Here is a 23030-nt window from a genome sequence, read left to right as displayed (position 1 = left end):
AACCCCACTAGTGATGGGCAAAACGGCTCCGAAGGCAGATCCGGCTCAGACCGGCTTCAAACAATTTCGAAGCCGGATCCACTCCAACGACTCCGCTCCTCGAGCCGGCTACAGAGCAGTTGGTGCGCTCCGAAACGCCCATCACTAAACCCCACCTCAAAAATTACGCAATAGATTAAGACCTCTCTCTTTTTTCTTTTTTTGATATGAATGTTTCATAATTTTTGAAATAAAACAAGATAACATTATATTATATTTTACATAAAGAAAAGATATCCCATACATCAATCGAATCGGCTCCGTTCCGTTCCTTTTTCAAATTTAACTGCTTCGGTTCCATTCCTAAATTTTAAAAACTTTGCTAAAATTTGTTCTGACTGTTCTGTGTATTTCCAATAACTACAATTTGGCTTAACTTAGCATAATATTTGCAGTGGTTATATTTTAAAAAAGTCGAGGCTTAATTGAATGTTCACGCTGTGCTGTATATGGTCAGCTAGGGTTCGACTGCCATTCACACCGTTCCACCGAAGCAAGAATAAGAATAGCAGTGAAAACCCGTCTGCATGGTGCCACAAATAAGTGTAGAAACTCTTTTGACTATGTAGGTTTCTACGCTGAGTAGACAGATACTTTGAACAAATTGCCGATATTGTTGGAGGAGTCAGCGTATTTGGACATATTTAGACTTATTTTAAGGAGTTTTGGTACTTTTTGTAAAAGTTAGTTATCTTTTAAAAATTTTCTCAATTATATATTTGGTGGCCTAATTTATGATGCCCTTTTTATTTCTCGGAACCATTCTTACAGGTATTTCATTTTTATTTTGCCTACACATTTTCTATGGGATGTTCTACTGTTGTTATTTCCAAATCGTTTTTATTAATTTAGAGCAATTTTGCATTTTTAAAGATTTTTTTTTCTCAAATGAGCCACTTTGAATATTTTTTATTGTACTTTGTTTAAACACAAGTTACGCAATCAGCAGACGATCGTAAATTATTTTCATAAAATAAATAAATAATTATCCCAGTATTTTTTTGTAAAATACTTTATTGGACAATTTATTTGCATAAAAAAATATTGTTATCATGAGATACTTGTAAATTCTAAATTTTGTTTTGTACGAAAGTGAATTTCTCCATATATTAGATTGACCTAATTCTATTATTCCATGTTAAACCAGTTTAGTTCGGTTGGAACAAAGAAGATGGGATTCACCAAAAGTATCACGGGATTCTCAAACGACGGCAAAAATGCGAAGTTTTTGAACTATTTTTTGTATTGTTATGTTATTATGTCTCGACGCATAAGATAACTGACATACGTTTGATACAAATATACAAATAACCAAGACTCGGGGGACTGGTTTGAATGCATATATAAATGAATCTAATATAAGTCATATAGCTAAATTTAATTCATGAGCACCGCTTGCCTTTCGTAGCTAATAATACTTTTTTCGTTTGTTAGTATGGTTGGGAGTGTTACCGTATGACGGTAGGGTTCGATTTATCGACAGTAAATTGTCCTGAGATTCGATAGAAGAAGGAAAGGGAAGAGTGTGGCAAGTGAAAGAGTTGTGTGGGAATGTAGCTTCGGGAGGTTTTGTCGTAAACTTAGGTGTGTTGGAACTCTCCATTCGCTTGCGTTTGTTTCGGTTCGTTCCACTTCTGTACCTGTCCTGAACCAAAGACGATAAATATGAGCGCAGGAACGATGTAAGCTGCCGCACCAATCATGAAAACATATTGCCATTCTTCCATAGTACTCTGCTGAACGGTAAAGTGAGCTACGAGGATGGGCGAGATGAAGCCGCTAGACGTTCCGACAAAGTTAATGATACCGTACAGCGTTCCGGCAAAGTTGGGCGCCAGGTCCTGGGAGTTTTGGAGATTGGTCATCGTAGATGCACCGTTAAACCCGAGCGAGAGTGTAATGATGGCGACACAAACGTATGGATCGAAGCCAATGTAGATTAGCCCAACGAGAAACAGGCCGGGTATTATGTGAGCTGCAATTAAAATGGAATCAGTAGTTGCTCAGTCAGTCAGAAACGCACGATGGAGTGTACGAATGAGGTGTATGCGAAAGGCGCACTATGACCGATCGATCGCCTATATCGCTGCACTAAACATGGGGCTATTTATAGGTCGTCAAAGCAACTAAAAGCTGTACACTGGAATACACTGTTGGCAATTTCCTTGCGAAAATTGGCACCAATTATGAGTGCAAGGGGAAAGATGAGTGGTGAATGAATTTACTATTCCATAACGATATCCGCAGCTCACTGCATATGAATTTGTTTGAAAGTATTGCTTAAGATACCGATCGAAATGCATCGGCACGAACTATATGAGTATTAAAACGATGGGTTTTTTCCCGGAAAACAAGACATCAACTATGTCAAGAAACATTGTACATTTGTGCAAATGTTAGCTTATATTATGGCATGGAAATTCTACAGCCTCGTTCCGTTGTTATTGTATACAAAACAACCGAAATGTTTGTAAAATAACTTGAACTTGTTGTCGAGCGTCAGTTTGAGGGAGTTTTCTGGAAAAAGCACTTGAACCTGAACTGGTTCAAGGTGCTTCACCTCATACAACATTTTCATTGACAGGTCGAAACCACGATCGTAACACGGCATGGCAACAGTATGGTATTTTTTTGCCGTATGGTTCGTTTACAAGTTGGCTAGGATGGCGTGGATTTTAAAATGTAAATGAGCTATGAATGACCTAATGATGTTGATAAAGTATATCTTTCAGACAAAAGCGAGACAACAAGCTATGTGATGTATTTGGTGATATGAAATGATATGCGTAATCAACCAAATTTGCTAATTAATAATCATGGATATATGAAACATTAATTTGTTTTTTGTTGATATTTCAATTTATGTATATAGTGTTGTAGCGGCGTGAGACAGTCGTCAACTCGCACGATTTAACAACTGGTCCGAAAATAAAGTGTAACTGTTCTGTTATTATGAAATGATCAATAAACGTTAAAGTTATAAGATACTTACAGAATAAGCAGAAGGACTTGCGTATTGCAGTGACGCTCATAATCGATTTTTTACGAAGCAAATCACCCACTGTTCCGAATAAAAATGCGGCCAATGATCTTGCTAGATATGGTAGTGCCGCTAGGAATCCTGCTTTGGCAAGCTTAAATCCAAGTACCTGTTGAATGTAGAAATCATTAGGACAGTGAACAAATTACTAAACCCGTAGATGTTTAGAGGGCTTACCTCACTCATAAATTTAGGTGCTGCAGTTATCAAGAAGTACAAGCCCCACAGGTTGCCAAAATGCAACACTAGCAAGGCCAAAAATGGTGGCGATGTAGCAAGTGATGCAATTGGTGGTAAGAGCTTCGATTTCGAGATTGTGTCGCCGAGTGACTTTTCTATATAGTCTTTCTCTTCCGCTTTTATGCGAGGATGGGTTGATGGACTGTCGGCTACAATAATGTACCACAGGACTGCTACGATGGCAGAGATTACTGCTGGAATGTAGAAGGCAAAGGACCATCCGAGCGTCTCAATTAGAACGCCGACCAGGGGCCACGTGATAACCGTGCCAAATGTTCCACCCATGAGAGCCGATACGAACTTTCCCTTCTCGTCTGGGGGTGCCCATTTAGAGATGAGGTTGTGTAATGCCGGATACAAAAAGCCCTGATATAATATAATTTACAATGAAAACAAAACAAATTAAAATCAGATCATAAGTAAAAGTTATGTGAATGCAAAAATAGCAACAATGCAAGCACAGCTGTTCTACTCGTATTTGATATAGCTGCGATTAGAACTAAACACTGTAAACTCTTGAGGCCAAGAAAAAAATAGGAGCTAATTTCGCTTTGGGCCAATCTCACTTTCACAAACATTCACAATTCACTTTACTCTGGAATAGCTGTCTAATAACGCATACAAAGAAACATGCATGTGAATGCGAGCATATTGAACTGTTGCCATGCATGACCACGCTCTCCCCCGCTCATGAACTCGTAACGGGGGAATGCAATTCTACATGCACCCTACATGGGGGGTAAAGCTGCAAAAAGGTTGAAAACTACTGATATATGGAGATAAAATTAAACAATCAAATTTGAAACAAAAATGTAAAACATTGATGCTATAATATTGAGTTAGTTAGGTAATTTTTACTTTCACTTATATTGTCGCTGTGCATTGCTGATCAAACCCGCTGCGATTTGAATTGGTTAAATATATTTGCTATCGATGCCACCAAAGAGAGTTATGATCCATATTTGTTTGGAAATAATATCGAGCATTCAGATAGATGGAAACCATGTTTACTTACACCCAAAATTCCTAGCGCCACGCGATTGGCAATAGTGGCCCACATGCCATTGTCAGCGGCTAGGGGAGTTAATGCGGTTAGGAGTGCGCTAAATGCCAACGACAGTCCAACCATATTACGTCCGCCAAAGCGTTCCGCAAAAATACCGGCCGGCAACGACGATATCAGATAACCGTAGAAATAGGCGCCCAAGATGATGCTTTGATCGTGAGAGCTCCAATTATATCGTGGACCATACTAAAATAATAGAGAAAGAAAAAGTTATTGAATAAAATCACACACATACACACACAAACAACCACTCGCTTTGTAGAGAATAATGAAATTTCGTAGCAATCATATACAAGATGAAGAAATCACCTACATCTGGGACTTTTGAATTTTCGATCATTGTTTGATTAGTTGTTCCATCAGATATGTTGTTATGGTCCAAGGGTGCAGATTGTTTGATATTGCTTTGAATTGGCTGCACCATTGCCAATATATTGACAGACATGTTTACTCGTAACATATAGCTGATGAGACATGCCATAAACAACATAATAGACACGTTGAACCGGGTCGGTATGCGATCTGCGAATTTATAAAAGAAAATACACGGAATGGATTAATTTAAAAGATAAGCATGATTTTTTTTAACGATTTCTGCATGATGCAAAATCATGATCGGGGTAGAATATACGTAATTGTGTGCTTTAAAGCGAGCTTTTGGAGATTATGAATGTGGATGGTGGAGAAGGAGATTTGTGCATTTAATGGCTTTATTTCGTTGTATTGTATGGTTATGGCAACCTTAGCTACTGTTCTCCCTCATCTAAAGCGATATAAATTTGTGTCAATACACGTGCCAACTATAAAAAACCCTAGCAATCAGTAACAGTCACGATTTAAAACAGCAAACACGATATAGTAACAAATAACAAGTATTGACTGTATACAATACTTGTACAAATAGTGAAAATATGTCTGCATAGCTTTTTATAACGTAATTAAATGTACTATGAGTTTTATATTATACTTTTTTTATATTTTTGAGGACTTTTATAAAAATTAATTACTAGTTTTGATGTTTGGTAATACGGACACATTATTGGGGAATGGAAGTGTAAACTTAAAATGCCAAATGCGACTATTTCTGCATCATATAACGTAACACGTTCTTTGTATGAGCTGTGTTGTTGCCATAATTTGATTTCAAAGAACGATACAACTGCAACTTGAATTACCAATACGACCTGTATTTACTAAATAAACACAAATACATCCTGAATTTTGTTGCTGCACAAGTTTATCACGCACTTAAAAAAATGTCGATATTTTTCAAGCCGCGCAAAGCCTAAATAAAACCGGGCTCGTGCGCGTCTCACGGGATGTTGCAAGTATGTGTCTACATTCATACCGGTATACATAAGTGATTCTTCGTTGCGTAAGCTTGTTTAGCCGATCATTGCCTCCGGATGACAAGTTTACGGTCACTGGTGTGCTATCAATTTGATTGCTCAAATCGAAATAACACGAACTTTGAATAGCATGTGTATGTTTGAATAGCCAGTTAAAGTGAAGGCTAGTTTGAGCTTCGGCGAGCTAGTTTTGCTAAAGAAAACAGGAAGCTGAAGCCAAAGTTGGCGATGTCTGGAATGTCGTAAGAACGATATGTAATGTGACTTAAGTCAAGCAAGCACTGGTTGCAGAAATGTACTGCAGCACTCAATAAGATTTACAATAGTCAAAATGAGAGGAATGCGAGTATAAGATGATTACTAAATTAAACTTAGTAGAAAAATGTAACCGTAGTTTACACAGTCTTGTCGTTGTTGATGTAAGAGCTCTCCCATGATGAGAGTAATAATAAGCTTTATCGATTCAGCGCATTCTTTGTTTGTACTTCTATTTGTGTTGGCACGGTTGATTGACCCTATTCTAATCACTTACAACGATCATAAGCTGTTGCCTTTGGGATAATGTTCGGTTAATGCTTAAGCTATGTTTCGTTATTGGGACAAATGAATGCAATTGGCCATAATTTCTTCCAAACTAAGCATTAAGCAAAAGTATAAATGTTGAGTGTTGAGCAACTCATAGCATCAGTCAATAAGTTGAATCAGTACATCATGCACTTGATTTTAGGTACTCTTCTACCGTTTGCGGTGCTAGTCCACGCTGCACCCGGTCCGTGTGAATTGCCAAGCTTATCGGAAGTTGGCAGCCAGTATTTGGTATTTGGGCAGGATTGCAGACAGTACGCGTATGGCTACAATGCTGGATCATCGGCTAAGGTGGAATTGAAGAACGCAGATGGCACGGTATACGGTGCCTATCATTATATCGATGCCAACAACATAACCCAGAAAGTAAACTACACGGTAAATGACGTGGATGGGTTTGTGGTGGAAGCATCTAACCTGCCTGTGCCATTAAAAGATGTTGTTGTCGATGCTTTAACAACAACAGAAGTGCCAACCACACTGCCGTCTGTTGTTCCGGAGCAAGAAACAACTCCGTTCAAACTAGTGCGCGAGTCTAGTGTCAGCCAATCCAAGGATCGTGATATATATTTGAAACCAATCCTTTCCGTATGGTTTCCCGCCAGTTCGTACAACCCAGACCATGTCGTAGTGCAGCACGCTGAACTTTCAGCATCGAAGCAAGAACATGATAAAAGAGTTTGAAGAATTGTCCTGGATATAGTACACCACGGAGTTACAAACAAAACAATTATATAATTCAATAAATTGTATGGTCAATGTTCTGAATGTAGTACGAATATGGAAATTGTATCGTGAATAGTTTAATAACGCATTCGAAAATGCAAAATATGTTGTTTCAGTTTCAATATATGTTTAAAATATAAAATTTAAATAATAATAAATTAAAACATAAAAAAAATAATTTTAGCTTACCTATCGCTTTAATGAAATGGATTAGCGGCCCGTACATGCTTAAGGTGTTGTTGCTTTACAGATGATTGAAGTTTGAAAAAATAAGATTAACGCTAAATTTTTTACTAAAAAGAGTATTTACACCTTTTTTTGTATGTATGCGTTCACTTGTTTGACACAATTTTTTCACACTTTTAACGAACTACGATTGATCAGTCACGCACGGAACGTGTCACACTTGAACGCTGTTTATATACCTCTCTCAACCATGAACTGACGGAAGATTCACCATCACGTGCGTTATATTATTTTATTTTGCGAACCATTCAATTCAAACGCGTTTAGAATTGATATTAAACGAACGCGCGTTCGGTTCCGAACCAGCTGCCCATGGCTCCTCACGCTTTACCGGCAATTCGCACAGTTGAGGTCAGTTGCCTCGATCATAGCATGAACTAGTAGATGTTGGCAGATTGTCGCAAAGTACTTGGCTGGTGCACTCTACTGTGACAAGGCGTAGGTAGTGGAAGTTTCTGTAAAAAAAAGAAAACATAGGACAAGGAAATATTAGCAACACTTAGCACCTTGCGGTTTCATGTTGTCTGCGTTTGATGAATGTTGTTTTCCTTAGGCTATGCTAATAAACTGTTTCTCAATCAAACGATCATCATTGCATCTGAAGGAAGCTAAAAGCACGCTACCTACTAACAGGTCCAACCGTTGGCTTGGATTTCTGGCAAAGGTAACAAAAATTTGACGTTACTGTAGGGCACAAGCTTTGTTACTACATTTACGAGGCTGAATGCAATGGTATATAGCGATGCCATCGTAGCCAGGGTAGATAAGCGAACAGGTAATACAGGAAGCTAGCAAAGAAGCGTAAAAATGTCATTAGAAACGAAGGTTTTTGCTGTTACCCGTAGGCACAACGCATCTTTGCAATGTTAACCTTGCAGGTTAGGTAAAACCTTATTACAGCCTTGTTATTGTGTGTGGCATTGCAGAGCAGATTATTTAGATGCGTACGGTCCCGATGCGACAATCGTATGATAACGAGTGGTAATTCGAGCATGTGTGTAGCAATTACTTTGGAGCAATGGGCTTCATGGTTTCACGCACCAGATGAATGGTTCCGTAGACACTCAAAAGTATGAAGTGGTGAATGTATCGTTCATTAAGAACACTGGTATAATGTTATAACTAATTTTCAACATTTCACGCCAAGCGATTACCACAAACTTATTGTATCATGTACAACCATTTTACTTTTAATTAGGGTATTTAACGACGATAACACATATTTCGTCACCTACATTAATACGTGCAAGTATACAAAGATTACACTGTGCACTATGTGGCTTGCGTTACTAGACATTTCCATAAAGCTGAATAAACAAACAGCATTATGGTCATAAAAGATAGACACTAACGAGATTACCACAGAGTACCAAACCATCCGTGATCAACCAAAGATTCATGTTAAGGACAACGAGACAGTAAACGTTCAACAATACGAAGGCCAGTTTAATATAATAGTCAACTTATCAAGCAAATTTGTCATACACTGTAAACTATTACGAAAAATTTGTAACGGACAAGGCAAAAACATTGTAAATACGTGTGTTTGGTTTGTAATGAATGATTTAGTAAACTATGTAGGACTGGGAGTTTATTTATACTGAGTGATGAGGTTGCAAATAACAGCTTTTCTGTTTAATGAATGGGTCAAATGCGACTGAATGTTAGTAGTATGCCGGAAGACCACCCTAGTTGCTAATTAAATTATCGGTATCACAAGCTTGAATGACTCCCGAACAGGAAGATGAGTGAATCAGTAGCAGTAGATAATCGCAGCTATGGTCGATGATAATCTTTTGACCGTTGCAAACAACTTTTAGAGTGCTTTCCCAGCTTTGTGTTTTCCGCGATCGTGATCGTTCGGTAAATTTAACTACAATGGTGAACGTGATATACACTGAAATGTTTTGCTTCAAAAACTATTCACGCAGAAATCACAAACAAATTGTACGGTATGAAAATAATGTTTCCATTTTTTTTGTTTGCAGAAGGAAATATCTTATCGTTCAGTAATCATGTTTGGTAAACAAGCTCACTAATTTTGGTTTATAAATAACATAATGATTCACAAAGGTTTATTTAGATAACATTACCTCAAAGCTGCTGAATGATTAGTTATGGAAAAAACTTATTGCCCTACAAAATCTGAAACACTTCAAACGCACACTTAATGTTAACACAATTGTCACTCTAACAACCTCACTAACGGATCGCAACGATCGTACAATGTAGCGTGCTGATCACAAACAGACTGATAGCGAAAATTTGCCACCAGACAGTTATATTGGCGAAAAAGCTTTCACGTGTGCGATCTTCGCTGGTTGCTGTCGTTGTGGCACTGAATGTGCTAACCGATATCGCCGTGAGCGAATGTTTATTTTTTTCTTCGCAAAACTGGCTACGGACCTAGTCTGTGGAGTTGTCATACACACATAGGACGATCGAATGATCGCACAGCGTGGAGTGAGATTTTTAAAAAATAACACTAGCTTCCTACCCTTCCATGCTTTATTTTCGAAAGAAAGTTTTTACGAAAAAATCAGGGTTTAAAGTTTCATTTAAAAATAAGTTTATCAAATTCTATTTCATTACGTGCCATAATTGTAACTTGTATTGATTTACTAATTTGTTTGAATAAGAGAATATTGTATGATAGAATATCACATATTTAGCATTCGAGTAAAGATAGTTATTTTTAAGATATTATGCAATACAAGCAGATAATAATTAATTAACAAGCAATTAATTATTGAAGAAACTTAAATGTGATTTGGAAGATAAATAATGTTTTAATAAAAACAAAATTTGGATAGAACTAACTCGTCGGTGATAGCAGCTGTAGCAATTTATAATTACCCACTGACAAATCATGCGCGATTGGAAGCGAACCTAGTGTATTCGTTACGTTCCTTAAACAAATTTTTGAACGTTAAGCAGGTTCGGTAGGAACGGTAGGTCCAGTCAAAATGGTTGGAGCGATAAGATCGGTTGGAACCAGTATTGCACACGGAAACGTTAGTTTTGTGCCACTCTTTGCATTCGATACTCGTGATATAGACCGTGAACCTAACGTACGAAACCTACCCGTTCCGTTCCGTTTTTAAAAACAACTAGTTTCGTCCCTACTTTGTGGTTAAAAATGTCCCATCACTACCGCTGACACAGTGTTAACAAGCATCGATCTTTTCATTGCAAAGTTTGCCTGCGCATGGCTATCAGTGACATGATTGGTTTACCCATAGGTTTACCACAACAAGTAGTACGCGAACCAATTACAAGCGGATTTGGAGATGGAAGTGTTTCTAAATTTGACTGACTGCATGCTTTGACAGCGAATGACAGCATTTTCGGTGAGAGAAATCTCCTCGGCATGCAAAGAACGATGAAGCTGAGAAACATGTGCAGTTTATGGTGGACGATCAATTAAGGCCTTATTAGACGGAGAAATTTTTCCGGTCTGGTGGTACAGTCGTCAACTCGTACGACTTAACAACATGTCCGTCATGGGTTCAAGCCCCGAATAAACCGTGTCCCCATACGTAGGAGTGACTATCCTGCTATGGTACCAATAAGTCACTGAAAGCCGAGCCCACTAGTGTTATAGGCAGGCCTGGACTGACAGCGGTTGTTGTGCCAAAGAAGAAGAAGAAGATGAAGGAAAATATAGGCGGTCCTGATCACAGGACCGACCAATCTTATGGATTTTTGCTTGGAAAGTTAAAAGGCTATATAGGTCATGATTAGATGAAGCTTGTCGAAACACATTGCAAGAAAAGGACAGCAATGTAATGATGAGTTATAATACGCCTTCTATTGAGCAAACCTATGGAGCTTCCATTTTTTTCTATGGATATTTGATTTTCCAGTCTTTTAAGCCTAATCTGTGGCGATTGGGTAATGTAGACCATCGTTAATAAATTGAAATAGCTCAGAGTTAAAAGCAACACGTAAATCGTGCTATCGAATCTCACACTCATCTGTGGGAATCACTACAGCAGTGCATTGTTGAAGGCGCTTGTAAGTTTTTATTTTAGCAGTTGCAAATTCAAATTTCAAATTTAAAACGAAATTTTTCACGGAAATATTTAAAAGGTATTTAATTACTGCTAAATGCTCTGCTAATCGCCTTCAATTCGCCGGCGATTACAAGGCGATTAGATGGCATTTAACGGAAATTCACGGGAGAGGAACGAAATCCAGAAATACGAAAATTCGAGATACGCGGTATTTTGCGACCGTTTTCGGTTTCCATTAACATCTTGACGACCGCCTGTATTTTCTCGTGGTATGGAACTTTGGTTTGGTAGATTAGCACCCCTCCTCCCCCGGATCTGTAAACTTACCGAAATCATCTGAAACTCCTACCGAAAACTACCGATACAATTTTAGTGTTCCTACCGAAAACCGCCAAAATGATCTGGCCACATTGATCTAGCTCTTTATGAAGTTAGCAACGATTTGACAGCTGCTGGTTGGGGTGGAATCAAAACAAGAAATTTGTCTTTAGTTATTTACGCCTTTAGGTAATCTACAAAAACACAGGGCTACAGCGAATTGCTGTTCGTTTGTGTGAGGTGCTGGGTTTGTGATAATTTGTGTACTGCTTCGAATAAAGCTGTAGTTGGTTGAATATTCGCCTTGTCATATCTCCGCCCGTATGAGGCTAGGTCAATCTCAGGAAAACAGATAAGGGATCTTATTTTACTTCATTACTGTCCGGTTTAATCTTTCAGTTGTATGGTAAAGCTCTTTGCACGCAGACCATTTAAGAATTGAAAGATTGAATAATTCTACAAAAAATTGTGTAGAATATATTTGAAGTATTTTAAAGTTTGCTTTGAATTTTCCGAGGAAATGGAATTAGACGGAAACGCAGTGTTGGCTAAGTCACTACGGGAACAGGTAAGTTACGATATCCAGAGAATGAACGAATGATTTAAAATTGTAAGTCTATCGTACAATAATACCGCACGAAACGTAAACCCGTTATCGGACAGTAACGGCTCCCTTACGGTATGCATGCTAATCTTTCTGATAACGTAAAATGTGCTACGTTTGTGTGTAGACAACAAAATTGTTAAAGGCACTGTCATAAATTGTACTTTTTTGGTTTTGGTTTTGTTTTTATTTTTTCGTAAGAACGGATTTGTTGGCCGTATCACTAATTGTTAACTTTTATTTACTTTACTTGCATTAATTTGCATTAAATGTTCTGATTGATTTACAATTGTTTGACAATTTAGGGCATTGAATATGTGTTCGGGATTGTCGGAATTCCAGTTGTGGAGCTGTCAATGGCGATGCAGGCGGAAGGGTTGAAATATATCGGAATGCGGAACGAACAGGCAGCATGTTATGCGGCACAAGTATGTGATGGACCCGAATAAAAAAAAGGATTCAATAACTGTTAAATTTACTTTGCAGGCTATTGGTTATTTGACCGGTAAACCGGGAGTGTGCCTTGTTGTATCCGGACCTGGTTTGTTGCATGTAACTGGTGGGATGGCGAACGCGCAGGTAAACTGTTGGCCTCTATTGGTAATCGGGGGATCGACCTCGCAAGACCACGAAGGTATAGGTGGATTCCAAGAGTGTCCTCAAGTGGAATTGAGTCGACCATACTGTAAATATGCGGCAAGACCACCAAGTGTGGCCTTAATACCGATGCACGTCGAAAAGGCCGTACGATTGGCCTGTTATGGAAGACCCGGCGCCTCTTACCTAGATTTTCCCGGCAATCTGTTAACGGCAAAGATAATGGATGAAGTGTTACCGGTGCAGTACACCCACCCACCTCCACCAGTACCATTTCCAGACCCAAAGCTTGTTGCAGAAGCAGCACATCTTCTATGTACCGCAAAGCGTCCATTAGTGATCGTAGGGAAAGGGGCTGCATATGCGCGCTCAGAGCTACAAGTTCGTCAATTAATACACCAAACTAATCTTCCCTTCCTTCCCACACCCATGGGAAAAGGAGTCGTGCCAGATCTTGATCCACAGTGCATTGCACCTGCTCGTACCTTAGCATTGCAGAAAGCCGACGTCGTGCTATTGCTAGGCGCGCGTTTGAACTGGATATTGCATTTCGGTAGACCACCGCGTTATAGTTCGGATGTAAAAATTATTCAAGTAGATGTAAATGCAGAAGAAATGCATAATAGCGTACCGAGCAAAGTAGCGATTCAATCACACATCACACCTTTTACTGAGCAATTAATTGACGCACTTGCCAAAAATCATTTCCGTTTTGGTTACGAAAATGCATGGTGGAAGGATCTGAAGGCAAAGTGTGAGACTAACCGGAAAGTAGTCGATGCAATGGCACTAAATGTGGAAACTCCTCTGAATTACTACGCAGTATTTCATCATTTGCAGCAGTACATTCCCAAGGATGCCATCATAGTTAGCGAGGGTGCCAACACGATGGATATTGGCCGAACCCTTTTGCACAACAAGTTCGCCCGGCATCGTCTGGACGCTGGTACCTTTGGCACAATGGGCGTAGGACCTGGTTTTGCAATTGCTGCAGCTCTTTACTGCAGGGATCATTGCCCAGAGAAGAAAGTGATTTGTGTGGAAGGAGATTCTGCTTTCGGATTTTCAGGAATGGAAATTGAAACGATGGTACGCTATCAGCTTCCAATAGTGATAGTAATAGTGAACAACGGAGGAATATACACGGGATTTGATAAGCAAACATATGATGATATGCGTTCCGGAGGAGATTTGACGCAAGTGTGAGTATCTACAGTAAACAGTATATATCTTATATTAGATGTAGGAAGTAAAGAGATATTAAACCAATTCTTTTTCAAATTTAGAACTCCAGCATCAGCATTGACGCATGAAACACGTTACGAAAACATGATGAGTATGTTTGGCATGAAAGGTAATTTCGTACGCACCATTGTAGAGCTGCAGGCTGTTGTCAAGGATGCACTAACGGCAACAGACCGTCCACATATTATCAATATTGCAATCAGTCCGCAAGCGGACCGCAAACCGCAAGATTTTAAGTGGCTTACAGAATCGAAGCTTTAATCAGGGAAAGAGTGAACATGTGGCATATGTTAATCGTTGGTGTTGGGGACTATTATTAACTGGTGGGTACTGATGGGAAAAATTGTGAATGATGAAAGTGGTTAGATAGCGAGTGGGAGAGGGTTACTAGGTGGTTGATTTTTTTATTGGGACTGAACCAATCTCGATGTATTTAATCTACTATTTTATGTGACCTAAATTAGCCGAACAGATTCGTTTTGCTAGGCGCGGCAGATTTTTTTTATCACTTCAGTTGGTTTAGTTGAACAGAACAGGTTTAATTGGGTTTAAAAGGAGTCAGAGAATAATAGAAATGTATACAAAGGAGATAATAGAATGTATACAAAAATCAAGAGGGAAATAAAGGATTTTAAACTTGAAATTTGGCACCATACTTTGCCCAGTTTCTAAGACGTTCTACGTTCATTTGACCCATACGCCATCGTTGAGATTCTTGTTTACGGTTGCAGCGATAAAGAATAAGCTTGCCATTCATCCCATCGGCATCAAAACAAAAGCTTTTGTCTTTTCCAGCATAGATTTGTCGTGTGTCCTGTTTTGTGAGAAACGTAAAAATATTAGAATAGTGCAGCGTTGCACAGTGGGAATGATTTATAACAATGTTAATGCGAATATGGTTATCATAATGAAAATTGTTTTTTTTTGTTAGGTATAAGTATCAGCGAAGCAAATTGTTTTTGTTTAAGTGCAAGCAGTGTGCACAATGTTCTTACCACGTCATACTGAAATAATTGATTGCCTTGGAGATTATGGCATTGAAATAACTGCAATTCGGCGCCAACTGAATGATTAGAAGCATCAACACAGTTCGACGATCCCATGGCTTTGATGTCACGGCGCCACGTGAATCGAAAGTGCTGTTCAGTTCGCTCTGGCATTGTCTTATTTGTGACACATAATGCTAAATTGACACTGTTTAAACTATTACTTTCCTCAACGCAAAGGTTCATAAAAGCTACATTTTGTATAGCACCGGAGGCGAAATCGTCCGGTTCTACTGGAGGGTAGTGATCAACCAAATCAGGAACGACTTCCTGCATGAACCACCGAAAAGGCTTACAATGCAGCTTTCTGCGCAATTGTTTCATCTTTGAGAGATCTCCTGCATCTATGGCGTACCGGATAGGATTTTTAGCATACACATATTGTTTATATTCATCCATCCATACTTCGGCGACTCGTTTATGATTTTTAGCCACAAAATCGTACGTTTTCGCGCTAGGAAACGGCGAATAGCTGCGATAAATATGCCCGACTCTGGAGCAAGGGGCATCCACCATGCGACCACCGCACATCCAAATCTTAAAGCTTAGCTCATACTGTTCGGCACCCCATATTTCGAGCATGTCATCATACCCTCCTAACTCCCAGAAAAATCGTGCACTGATTGCAAAGAGCCCCCCGGCCATAACAGGGCTTGGGAATGGTTGGGTTGGATCTTTCTTATCTTCCGGCCGTAACGGCAATCGTTTGTACAACATGTTCCAGTCGAACGCACCGCGGGCTCCTTCGTCCTGTGCTATGAACTCAAATGTATCGTCTTTAATAACATCTATGAAGGGACATACGCAGGTTCGATAGCTTTCAGCGATAGGTTCAAGTAACGGTGGTAGCCAGTTGATACCGACTTCGACATGTGAATCCAGGAACAGCAACACTTCTCCTTTGGCCACTTTTGCTCCCGATAGTCGCGCTGTGATGAGTCCGTTGCGTTGCGGCAGATGAATGACGCGAACCAAGGAATGAAGGTGTTTTGCAATGTAATCGTCCAGAGGCTGTTTGAGAAAAGGTTTCGTACTACCATCGTCAACAAGAATAATTTCTTTAAGCAAAACTGGTGGTGTCTGGCGTAAGACACTGTACACGGTACGCAGTAGTGTGGACCAATGTTCGTCGAAAAATGGTACTATAATACTTGTCTGTGGCAATTGTTTTGAGTAGTTAATGCGATGACACCTGTAACATAAAAGAAATGATTCATTAATGAAATGATTGTAGTTCTAGAACGATGTATTATAATAATTATGGCATAAAAAGCTGTGAAATGTTGTCGCATTGTGTGCCCAATCATCGGCAGGAAATTATTTAAGCCTACATATATCAAACGAGACATACAGAATAATTTACAAATTTTATTGGTAATACTGTTTTATATTTATCACATAAATTTCGCCCCGTAAGTTTTCCATTGCTTTAACAGTTTCAAATTAATTGAGCCAAACCTCCATCGCTGTGTGATACTGCTCGTGTCACAAGGATTCACATACACTTCTTTAGCGTGGGGATCACTATCGATGCACACACCGTTTCGCTTGATTTGCTGAGTTTTCTGCAATGAAATATTTTATGGATTAATTACAAGGTAAATTATTTCCAACCAACAAACTTACATGATCGTATTGGAAAAATTGGTTTCCTTGGTGCATGTGGCACGTAAAAATGGTTACCGGCGAACCTGGTTTACTTTGTGGTACATCGAAGCAGCCTTCACCATATTTATGCTGGATATCACGATGCCAGCTATGTACAAAATACTGATTATGATTGGTAGGTTCAATCAAGCTATTGGAACAAGGATACAATCCAATAGGCTCACCACGACCTCTTTGCATCGTGTCGATGCACAGGCTAGAGTCCGCCACACTTTGGATGGACCCAGAAGCATATGGTTCCGGTTCAACAGGAGGATACAGCTCAATGATTTCTGGGGCCACTTCCTGCAGAAACCATTTGAAGGGTTTGCACATAAGCTTTTCCCGAATCGTTTTCATCTTGCTCATGTCTCCGGCATCTGTTTTAGCATAGCGTTCTGGATCACGATCGTAAATGTATTGCTTGTATTCATCCATCCATATTTCAGCGACCCGCTTGTGATTTCTTGTGATAAAATCGTATTTTCTAGAGTTTGGAAATGGGCTATACGTTCTGTAGATATGACCGAAACGAGAACAGGGCGCATCAAGCATACGGCCACCACACTGCCATATTTTAAAACTAATCTCATACTGCTCCGCACCCCAGATGTCAAGTTCCTCATCGTAACCACCAAGTTCCCAGAAGAAATCAGCTCCAATTGCGAACAGCCCACCAGCCATGACGGGGCTTGGGAATGGTTCCGTCGGTGAGATTCTGTCTTCGTTCTTGATCACAACGCGCTTATAATGAAACGTCCAGTCAAATAGTCCCCGGCCTCCTTCATCCTGAGGATGTACGTCGAACGTTTGGTCATCGATGACGTCGATCAACGGGCAGACGCATGTTTTGGGGTTTTCAGCAATTGGTTCTAACAGCGGGGGCAACCAATTGTATCCAGCTTCGGTGTGAGAGTCGAGAAAGATAAGCACATCGCCAGAAGCAATCTTCGCCCCGGCAAGCCGTGCCTTGATCAAACCGGTACGTTCGGGCTGCCGAACAAGCTTCACCTTTGGTAGGTTTTGCTTAACGTAATCTTCGAGTTTGTTGTGCAGGAACTCCTTCGTGCTACCATCGTCCACGATAATAATTTCCTTCAGTAGATGGGGCGGCGATCTGTTAAGCACGCTGTATATAGTTCTAAGTAAGGTACTCCAGTGTTCTTCATAGAAAGGCACCACAACACTGGCGATTGGAAGGTGACTCCGGTAAGATTTCAATTTACAGCTAAAATAAAATATTCGATAATAAAATTTGTTACCTACAATGAAACCATCTGTAATCAACACTTACGTATTTACTTATTTATTTATATATATACATGTTTGTATGTAGTCCACGGTCGTCGTTACGAGGTGTTTTGTTGTGGTTTTGTGAATAATACAATATTACAGCAGTTATGCATGTTTGAATAGGTTAAACCTAGACACTCAATCAATAAACGATCAATCTGATACTACGTTTATAAACATTTAAAAGAATTTTAGGCTGTCTCTTTATCCGCTAGGAATCGTTAACAATAATAATAATAATAAAGTCGTGTAAAATCAAAGAATGAAGTTTTTTTTTTAATTCAATTGAATTCAATCTAACAGTTCAAGTGATTTCTTTATATGTTTTGTATGCAACTAGATTGATCCTATGAACAAAAGCTTCTATTAGAGCACAATTAAAATATTAAATTGAATGGGGTTACTTCTACATTTATATTAATAACACACTCATTTCTTAATTTTTTTACACATTACACAGGTTGTTTGTTCGGAAAACTGGGATGTCTTCTAATACTGCATGGACTTGAATAAACACGATTGAAAGTAGTACTGCACTTGAATGAAATCAATTGTTCGCCTTCGTGCGATCGTTAGCTCTATCGAAGTAAATAGAATGGTGTTTTATGTTACAAAAAAAAAACCGTTGAAAAATGTATTTTTGCAGCAAAATGACACGTTTAAAGTACCAATGATCGATTGTCCACGTAAACAGTTTTTGTCGGTATGGGTCTTGAGTGCTGAACTTGTTGCATTGATAAGCGTGGAATGTTGAAATCAAAGATACTACCTACCTCGGATGTCTTAAATCGGCTATCGAACGATTAATGCTGATCTTATCGCTGAGTAGAGCGTTAAAGCCATTCTTGTAGTATAGCTCTTTCCGAAGTTCGCTAGTGGCTTCTTCTGGGCTGAGAGTAGCCGGCTTGCCTTGCTCACCTGGGCCAACACGATTCAAATCGTTCTGAATTTGCTCGTAGTTGTGGTAATCAATTTTCTTAAACTCGCGACTTTTGTGTGTCACATCAGCAAAATGCTCCTCAAAATGCCCAAACAAAATTTGCTGCTTTCTATGACGAAGCAATAAAACTAATAACACAGTGGCAGCGATCAATAGCAAATATCTGAGCGGATAGAGAAATTTGAATGCCGAACGAATGATAGATCTTATTCGCGCTTTACGAGCTTTGAGGAGTTTGTCATCCATCACGAAACGGGAAAAATGGTGAATTGAATACTTTGTGTAGATCGTGTATTGTTTATGCGGTGAACACTAAACCACAAATGACTTCGGCTGCAAATCGCGCAAACCATTCGACTCGACACGATGCATGCTAGGAACAGTTATGTCGTTCTGTTACGTCGACGATAGCACACTGATAATGTTTTTGTGTGATAGCTACGCATACCAGATATTCGGACAGCTGTTTCAAAGTGCTTGTTACCACATCTACTCGCGCGACAAGCTGATGTTGGATATCGGGCACGAGTTAGTGATAGTGTTTACGTAGCCCTTCACATACTTACATTTAACATCCAGAACCGACGAAGCAAAGTGAAAGAACACGTTGGCTTGTTGTACATGTGGTTGTTGTTGTGCTTTATTTTTAAATTAAGAACCGCGTTAGTTATTTACTACACTCACTTTTTGTATGATTGCAAATGTGTACGTGATACCCAGTGGATAATAAAAGTTCAAATGGAGCATCTGCCAAAAATATGAATGGAAAATATAAGTTGTAGCATTATGCATAAATTTTGTGTTGCATGTGTCGCTACAAGTTCATTTTAATTGTGGTTATAGGATGCATAAAAATGTATATGAAATATTTAATCGATTAATTATAATCTGAATAAGAGAAACTCCTTAATGCTGAAAAAATTGAATGTGAGGGAATAAAAACTGGTGGAAATATGTTCTGATCTTTGTTATTAGAAACATGTTTAATGTCTAGTATAAATTATATATATCTAATAGATTAGATGTAGAAGATACAAACACACTGAAAGAATCAACGGCTTATAATCTGTTTGAAATATAACTGGATAGGAACAAATTCGCAATATACAATTTTTCATGTGGGGCTAAAAAGAAGAAGAAGAAGAAGAAGAAGAAGAAAAAGAAGAAGAACAAGTATATTGTTAATAAATAAGTATCACTGTAAAATGCTTGCGTCATTAGTAGCGACTGTCGCATGGGTAGACGCTAGTTAGGTGCATTTCATCATTACAGTTTTCGTAAGAAACGTGGTATGGATATATTGAATCTCGTATCATGTAATTCCCAATGTGCATAATTATGTTTTGCCTGATTGTTGTTTTTGAATCCCTAGAGATGCATGAATGTATCGTGTCTGATCTAACAATATAAAAATGGTTTCGATTACGGTTCATTTAAAGCTTGTTATTATTCCTACAGTGTACGAAAGACCAACGTATCGAATCAAATCATTGAAACTCTATAATAATCGCAAGAGCTATTTTAGATTCTTACGACATATATGATCTTTAAAAAATCCACACTCATGTATTTGTTGTGTATTAATATTTTCTCTTTATGAAAGTCATCAAACGACCAGTGCATCTGAAACATAGTATAATGAGTTCTGTAGAACACAGTATAATAATATAAATAATAGAATAATAATAATAATATTAATAATAATAATAATAATAACATAAATAAAGTAATTGCGAGCCAAGTCCATTAGTGGCACAGGCAGGCCTAGACCGACAACGTTTGAGTATTTTTGAAAAGGAAATATTTATTGCCAGATCGTTCTCTCTAAATAAAAAAAACAACTTCTAAAAATTCAACTTCCAAAAACAAAAACTATTAGATATTAATAAAAATTAAACATATTTTTTTTTTATTCAGAAAGGAACGGCTTTGCCGTATCGCTTAAAAAAGACATATAGAATCATGTAGAAAATATAAATTATTAGAAGATTTGTATATCTTTAATTGTTACGATAATGCTTTTAGAATCCACGCATAAAAGAAGGAAACCAATATTGCAAAATCGGACAGCTCAATTGCAAAATCTTCTATTAAACCACGTTGTCTAATTTTGGAACACCGATAGCACCAGGACACCCTTTACACAGTCTAACTTTTGTTCTTCATGTCTTACAATTATGTACCATCGTTCTGGTAAAGTCCAATTGAAAAGAACAACTCAACAAAATGCCCGTTGAGGGCTCAAGTCTAGAAAGGACCGTTCCTCCGTAGCAAGGACTGACTATGCATCAGCGTACAGGTACTGAATAAATCTCGAAATCCTGTACAGGCCAGCATGCCCGCTGTAGAACGTTACGCCAAATAGAAGAAGGCAGGCTCTTCTTAGGCTGTCAACATTTTCATATCTTTTTATCTCTAATGTCACCAATTTCTTTTAAATATATCGTGCAACCAGAGACATTCTATCAAAATTGATTTAAATGTTGTCAATCGACTCACACTTTTTCTGCAGCGGTCATGTAAAATTCAAGGATTGCTTAACTTCCTTGTGACATTCCTAAATAAATTCAAAGATATTGCTCATGAGTTGTTTTATAGCATAAAGTTTTATTTGTTCGCAAAATTTCAAGTAATTTTTAACCACTCATTTTTATTTAGTTGTGAACCTTGTATGGCGTTGGTTTGGGTACTGTAAACCCTACTTTTTGGCCGTTTATAACTTTGTTAACCTCTCCCAGTGCAAGTTGTACAGCAATAAATATGGTTTCAATCCAGTTCAGCTCATTTTGTGCGATTGGGCAGGATGAAACTCTATTTGGGCTGGGGTCGGTAGCAAGAGTTTGATGTAGTACCAGCTTTTGGTAATGGGCCGAATTGTAGTTTGTGACCGTGGCATTGGTTTGAATTGAGCGCTTTCCCCTTTGGGTTCCCATTGCGCCTAGAACTTTTCCTAGCAATTTTCGAGCCACTGCAACACGATAGATAGTTAGCAAAATATTTTGTTAAATGGAAATACAATAAATGATACAATGTACTGATCAATTGTTTACGAGGTGCCAGTTTTACATTCGGTAGCATAAAAATGTAAGTGAAATATCAATAAAAAAGTGATTAACTGACCTTCACTATTTTTCAGTTTTTCAACGACAGAACCAGCAAAAACCATGCCCTTTTCCGCAATTTTCTCCACGATTGCACTTGCCTGGTTATTGGCTGCTCGCTTTTCCTTGTGCTGGACATTATTCTCCGCTGCCGCCTGTTGTGGATGGATGTGTGGCAAGGAACAATAAAATAAATACAAAAAAACATCAATGAAAGGCAGTCCGGCCAGTAAGATTTTCAGGATCAACCATTAATCAAACTAACATGTAACTAGATTGGAAAGTCCAACTTACCAGCAGGACCAACGCTCCAAGGATTAATAGTGCAATCGTTGCCTTCATAGTGGCAAAAACTCTTTCGGAATGTTTGGTGTAACTGTTTGGAAGGTGTTGTCTCACTTTATATAGAGAGAATAATCAAAGAGTCATGAGGTACCATCGTGATATTGACACCGCGAGTAATTGAATTATTCCGTTCGATACGGTTTCTACTTAAAATGATCGAAGCATGAAGCCAGCAATTAAATAAAACTCACATGTTTTACGTAAACCTGGAAAGAGATGTAATCTTATGTATGCGAAAACTACTAGCCTGTTGTTTTATTCGCCTGACATCACAATGTAGGTTAGATGGTAGTTTCTAAACCTACAAAAATGTAGTTTTAAATATATAAAACAGTACAAATAAAACAGTTCATGGCAATAATATGAGCCAAACAGTAATTTATAAATCAGTCCAGTACACCTATAAAGTTGACAGAAAAATTGAATTATATATTTGAAGTAATTAAAAGCTGATTTAAATCTTATGATTTAAACATTATTTTCCGAGTTTCAAAAACACCAAAACAAAGGATAGCTAGTATTATAATATAATTTAATAATATACTTCACCAATAATGAATTAACGTTGTTTAACTTTGTTGCTATCA

At 38.4% G+C, this 23030-nt stretch overlaps 5 protein-coding genes across 8 annotated transcripts; 2 read left to right on the top strand and 3 right to left on the bottom strand.

Moving 5' to 3' along the window:
* Window positions 1-221: 221 nt before the first annotated feature.
* Window positions 222-9625, bottom strand: LOC1272674 (sialin). Of its 2 annotated transcripts, none has more exons than XM_061661708.1 (7): window positions 9385-9625; window positions 7235-7746; window positions 4699-4907; window positions 4335-4571; window positions 3257-3685; window positions 3032-3188; window positions 222-2014 (listed from the first exon to the last, which is right to left on the bottom strand). In XM_061661708.1, exons 2-7 carry the CDS (start codon window positions 7269-7271, stop codon window positions 1620-1622), a joined length of 1464 nt encoding a protein of 487 aa, XP_061517692.1. In that variant the 5' UTR covers window positions 7272-7746; window positions 9385-9625; the 3' UTR covers window positions 222-1619. The 2 variants fall into 2 exon arrangements, with proteins under 2 accessions (XP_061517692.1, XP_061517691.1); XM_061661707.1 differs by lacking the exon at window positions 9385-9625 and adding an exon at window positions 7915-8852.
* Window positions 6408-7087, top strand: LOC5667953 (uncharacterized). The gene has a single exon (XM_061661710.1). It carries the CDS (start codon window positions 6446-6448, stop codon window positions 7001-7003), a length of 558 nt encoding a protein of 185 aa, XP_061517694.1. The 5' UTR covers window positions 6408-6445; the 3' UTR covers window positions 7004-7087.
* A 2093-nt stretch (window positions 9626-11718) lies between the features above and the next one.
* LOC1272675 (2-hydroxyacyl-CoA lyase 1) lies at window positions 11719-14714 on the top strand. 2 transcript variants are annotated; one of them, XM_061661690.1, is made up of 5 exons: window positions 11746-11814; window positions 12025-12193; window positions 12535-12657; window positions 12716-14028; window positions 14113-14714. In XM_061661690.1, the coding sequence occupies exons 2-5, from the start codon at window positions 12146-12148 to the stop codon at window positions 14330-14332; spliced, it is 1704 nt and encodes a 567-aa protein (XP_061517674.1). In that variant the 5' UTR covers window positions 11746-11814; window positions 12025-12145; the 3' UTR covers window positions 14333-14714. The 2 variants fall into 2 exon arrangements, with proteins under 2 accessions (XP_311576.4, XP_061517674.1); XM_311576.4 differs by having other exon boundaries at window positions 11719-12193.
* LOC1272676 (N-acetylgalactosaminyltransferase 6) lies at window positions 14378-19354 on the bottom strand. Of its 2 annotated transcripts, none has more exons than XM_061661688.1 (3): window positions 18831-19354; window positions 15067-16309; window positions 14378-14885 (listed from the first exon to the last, which is right to left on the bottom strand). In XM_061661688.1, the coding sequence occupies exons 1-3, from the start codon at window positions 19241-19243 to the stop codon at window positions 14703-14705; spliced, it is 1839 nt and encodes a 612-aa protein (XP_061517672.1). In that variant the 5' UTR covers window positions 19244-19354; the 3' UTR covers window positions 14378-14702. The 2 variants fall into 2 exon arrangements, with proteins under 2 accessions (XP_061517672.1, XP_061517673.1); XM_061661689.1 differs by lacking the exons at window positions 14378-14885; window positions 15067-16309 and adding exons at window positions 16466-16682; window positions 16744-17992 and having other exon boundaries at window positions 18831-19353.
* A 2230-nt stretch (window positions 19355-21584) lies between these two features.
* LOC133393982 (uncharacterized) lies at window positions 21585-22663 on the bottom strand. Its single transcript, XM_061661711.1, has 3 exons — window positions 22393-22663; window positions 22118-22253; window positions 21585-21965 (listed from the first exon to the last, which is right to left on the bottom strand). The coding sequence occupies exons 1-3, from the start codon at window positions 22438-22440 to the stop codon at window positions 21652-21654; spliced, it is 498 nt and encodes a 165-aa protein (XP_061517695.1). The 5' UTR covers window positions 22441-22663; the 3' UTR covers window positions 21585-21651.
* Between the last annotated feature and the right edge of the window lie 367 nt (window positions 22664-23030).

This window comes from Anopheles gambiae, chromosome 3 (assembly GCF_943734735.2).
Source record: "Anopheles gambiae chromosome 3, idAnoGambNW_F1_1, whole genome shotgun sequence".
In the NCBI taxonomy this organism is placed as follows: Eukaryota; Metazoa; Arthropoda; class Insecta; order Diptera; family Culicidae; genus Anopheles; species Anopheles gambiae.
The sequence above is the reverse complement of the archived record's forward strand: the minus strand, read 5'-3'. Positions and strand labels throughout refer to the sequence as shown.